Below are 4004 nucleotides of genomic sequence, written 5' to 3'. Positions count from 1 at the left end.
AAAAAAAAAAAAAAAAAAAAAAAGTGAAGCCAAGTTTGTTGTTCTCTTAAATGTGCATTACTTCCTTTCTGAAAGGCATATTTCCAGGTGAAGCTTGTGAAAACAATCATCCCGTCAACCCTCTAATATATTTCTTCTGGACACAGAGTATAGTGATAGAGAAGTCTAGTGAGGAACTCTATACCTTCCTCACTGCTGCGTTGATTTTGTGACCTAGGAAACCAAAGCAGCTTTTAATGGCCAATGGAAAAGTTCAAGCCCTTCTGTCCAACCTTTCAGGAAAGGAAGATTGGATCTAGACATAGTTGAGCTAGAGCAAGAAATAGCAGGTCTAGATGTAAGCTGCCTATGAATCTTGGGGTTATATATGCTAGTGATAGAATACAGAAACATACTGGTAAATCTAAGCAAAATAAAATACCAAATAATCCCCACTTTTTGAGAGTGTATAAACTTGGTCAGTCTGAAAATCAGTCTATAGTCAAGGGTTTTTCTTTCTTCCTCTCCCTTTGAGAGACACGTAGGAGAAATCAAAGATTATGAGTCAGCATTCCCTAAGTTTTACTGCCTTCTTGTTGTAACATTCAATAGTTTGGCATGATGAGCAGTTAGAGTGAAATTATTCTTTTCCTGAGAACACTTTCATGGGAATAAAAGTTTCGCCTGGTCCCTGTAGTTGGGTTTCTATGATGCTCTCCCATGTGTGTGTATGGTTTCGGGAAGAGAGGATCTGTATGGACTTCATTTTTATTAAGCAAAAAACAGAGAAGCTTCATGAATTTTCACAGCTCAGCATTGATCTATGCAACTAACACAAAGAGTCTTGTATGCAATGAATGAAGTTTGCTCAAATGACACTTGCTGGTGATTTTTTAAAGTTTTATTCTAAAGGAATCTTTGTCTTGTGTCATCTTCCTTTAACAGCCCACTTTTCCGGTAGGTCCCGCAATAGGGACAAATACGGCGATTAGCTTTGCTCCTTACTTAGCACCGGTAACCCCTGGAGTTGGGTTAGTCCCAACGGAAATTCTACCCACCACACCTGTTATCGTTCCCGGAAGTCCACCTGTCAGTGTCCCGGGCTCAACTGCAACTCAGAAACTTCTCAGGACTGACAAACTGGAGGTACTTCAATTATATTTGTGGTTTGAGATGCATTTGTGGTAGAACTATACCTCTGTGTAAGTGAATGCTTGTAAGATATTAATTCAGTCTTGCAAAACAGCCATGCACACACATTCACCTAAAAGCCATGCATTCATAATTCTACTGTTTGAATTTAAGGTCAAGTAGAAAGGAAATTAGTCTGTGGGAAAAGAATAAGTTTAATACAAACAAAAATCTGTTGTGTGGAATGTGTGTTCAGGGGCAAAATATGTAACGACGAGTGGAACACTCAATCAATCACCATGCAGGCCACAAAGATGGCTCCCAAGGCCTCCAGCTGTGCCAGGCATGAACCTTTGCTGGATCCTGGAAAGGTCTGGTAACGGGCAGGTTAGGAGGCCAGCAGCCAGGACAAGGGGGACACTCAGGGACAGGGGAGGGAGGACGTAGGACCGTGACTACTAACCAAGTGGTATATGATCATATTTCAGTACTTGAAGAACTAGTATGGCTGCTCCAGCATGTTCCAGGATATCAGCCCCAGTTATGTATAGGTAAACGGGGAACTGGAGCCTGGGAAAATCTAATTACTGATTTGGGATATTTCCTTTAACTTAAATTCAAGTGAGCTACAACAGTCAAGAAAACACAGACTTAGAGAACAAACTTATAGTTACCAGGGGGAGGAAGGGTGGGGCGAAGGGATAGTTAGGGAGTTTGGGGTTGACATGTACGCACTGCTATATTTAAAATGGATAACCAACAAGGACCTACTGTAGAGCACAGGGAACTCTGCTCAATATTATATAACAACCTAAATGGGGAAAGAATTTGAAAAAGAATAGATACATGTGTATGTATAACTGAATCACTTTGCTGTACACCTGAAACTATCACAACATTGTCAATCAACTATACTCCAATATAAAATAAAAAGTTTAAAAATTCATATATTTATAAAACATAATTCTTAAGTCATGAGTCAAACCAACTCACCTGTACTTTACTAGGTAAAATTTCTCTTTAATCAGGGCATTCATCCATTTATCTTAACTACTGTATCCTATGACATTTAATAGAGCATTTTATATGGGTGTGTAAAGAGTCTGATAGATTTTTCAAAGAGTTCCTTTAATTCAACCACCAGTTAGTTGTTAGGTGATATATATGTATGGTTAGGATGTACACTGTGCTTTATCTTGGATCATCTGAGAATGTTCTTTCAATGTGCATTTGTTTAAATATTTACCCAATAAATACTGAAAATGATAAAACGTTGCCTAATATCAGCTTCCATCTGGAGTATATAGATCCCCAAATGAAAAGACAATAAACTCCCATCGCTACTGTTTTGATCAAGACTAACCCTGTGAATATTGAACAGACCTTTCATGGGACTGGAAGAGTGTTTGGGGCTCCACCTGGTGGACCCATGAAGGTTTCGTGTTCAGTACGTGACCGTGTGGTCTAGAAAACAAATTAAATCAGCTGAGTTGGGAACAAGTTGTCCTTCCCAACAGGATTGGTAGACAAAGGCATATGTAAAACTGATGCACGAGGACTTTAGCAAAGCAGCTTGCAATTCATTTCAAACCAGGAATGAAGTCAGCTACACACAGAGCCCCTTGGTAAATGCCTGAGGGCTACTCTACACCCCAATGCAGTCTTAGCCTGGAGTCATTCCACTTACAGAGGGAGGCATACTCAGAATCTGTGGGAACAGTTTAGTAATTTTTATTTTGTACATTTTATGAGCTAAAGATGGAATGTTGGATAATATCCAAAGTAGAAGGAAACAATTAATAATTTTGTGATTTATCTGTTTACCCTTTAAACTCGCTTAGTCACTGGTCAGTGAAACTGTATTTCCCAAGTACTTTTGACTCTCACAAGGCTCGAATGTCATGTCAGTGACCCTTCCTGTAATGTCACTAATGATAAAGATGTGAACCACCACTTGAGCACATCAACTTTGGATGTGGAGCCTGAGAAGAAAATAACTTACAATTTTACTAGTGATTCTTCCCTGATAATGATATTTATAAATATAGGTATTATGTATATATGTTATTTGTGTTACTTGACGTTATCGGTATTTAGGGCAAGGTTAAGAATACTCTTTACATTCCAAAGAAAATTTTCTTTAAACAGTAAACTCCTGATGCACGAGAATTCTCAGAGGATGGAGCACTGCAGTTACTTGAGATTTCAGGATAATTAAGGATTAAGGAATAACAAAAAGAAACAATACATCAACACTTCAAACTCTATTCTACTTCCCTCCTGTTACTTCTTTCCCTTTATCTCTTCCCATATTTCTCTCCGTTTTATTCTGTATTTTTACCTTCTGTGCTGTCAGAAATAATAGTATTGTGACTTAAATGAAAGTTTTGGTGTCTTAGATATCGTAGTTCTTCTAATTTATGAGTATAAGCATGCGTTAGCTTTGTGGAGCAGGACAGACCTATGGGAAAACGGGAGTATTCACGTTCACTCCAGCCCCACTCCCCATCCTCAGAGAGGAGAAACAAGGTCGTCACGTCGCCTTGTTCTTTTAGCAGTTGTGCAGCAATGACCTTGTGGCTTGATCTTTGGTGAAATAATCCCTCCATGTAAAAACCCTGTAAAATCCCAGAGCTGTCATGGTAGAAGATGTGGCTACACACAGACATCCAAATTTTATATACACGTGTGTGTGTATATATATATATACACACACACACGTATATAAAATCTCCAAATTACTATATATAATATATATATATATAAAATATTCTTTCTTTCCTTCCCTCCCTCCCTCCTTTCCTTCTCTAAATAAATAAATAAATAAATCCCAAGAACAATGGGGGCCTTGTTGATTTAACTGCAGATTTTGACTGACTTTTTTTTTTTTTTTT

General features: G+C 38.3%; 1 protein-coding gene across 4 annotated transcripts in view; it reads left to right on the top strand.

The window, feature by feature from the left end:
* The window catches only part of MBNL2 (muscleblind like splicing regulator 2), a 154207-nt gene that overhangs the window by 106596 nt on the left and 43607 nt on the right, over positions 1-4004 (top strand). For all 4 annotated transcript variants that reach the window (XM_007466270.1, XM_007466269.1, XM_007466267.1 and 1 more), the window contains exon 4: positions 925-1125. In XM_007466270.1, the coding sequence (XP_007466332.1) occupies positions 925-1125 (201 nt within the window). The remainder of the gene's footprint in view (positions 1-924; positions 1126-4004) is intronic.

Source organism: Lipotes vexillifer, unplaced genomic scaffold (assembly GCF_000442215.2).
Source record: "Lipotes vexillifer unplaced genomic scaffold, Lipotes_vexillifer_v1.1 scaffold705, whole genome shotgun sequence".
NCBI lineage: Eukaryota > Metazoa > Chordata > Mammalia > Artiodactyla > Lipotidae > Lipotes > Lipotes vexillifer.
This window is presented reverse-complemented; position numbering and strand designations above follow the sequence as displayed.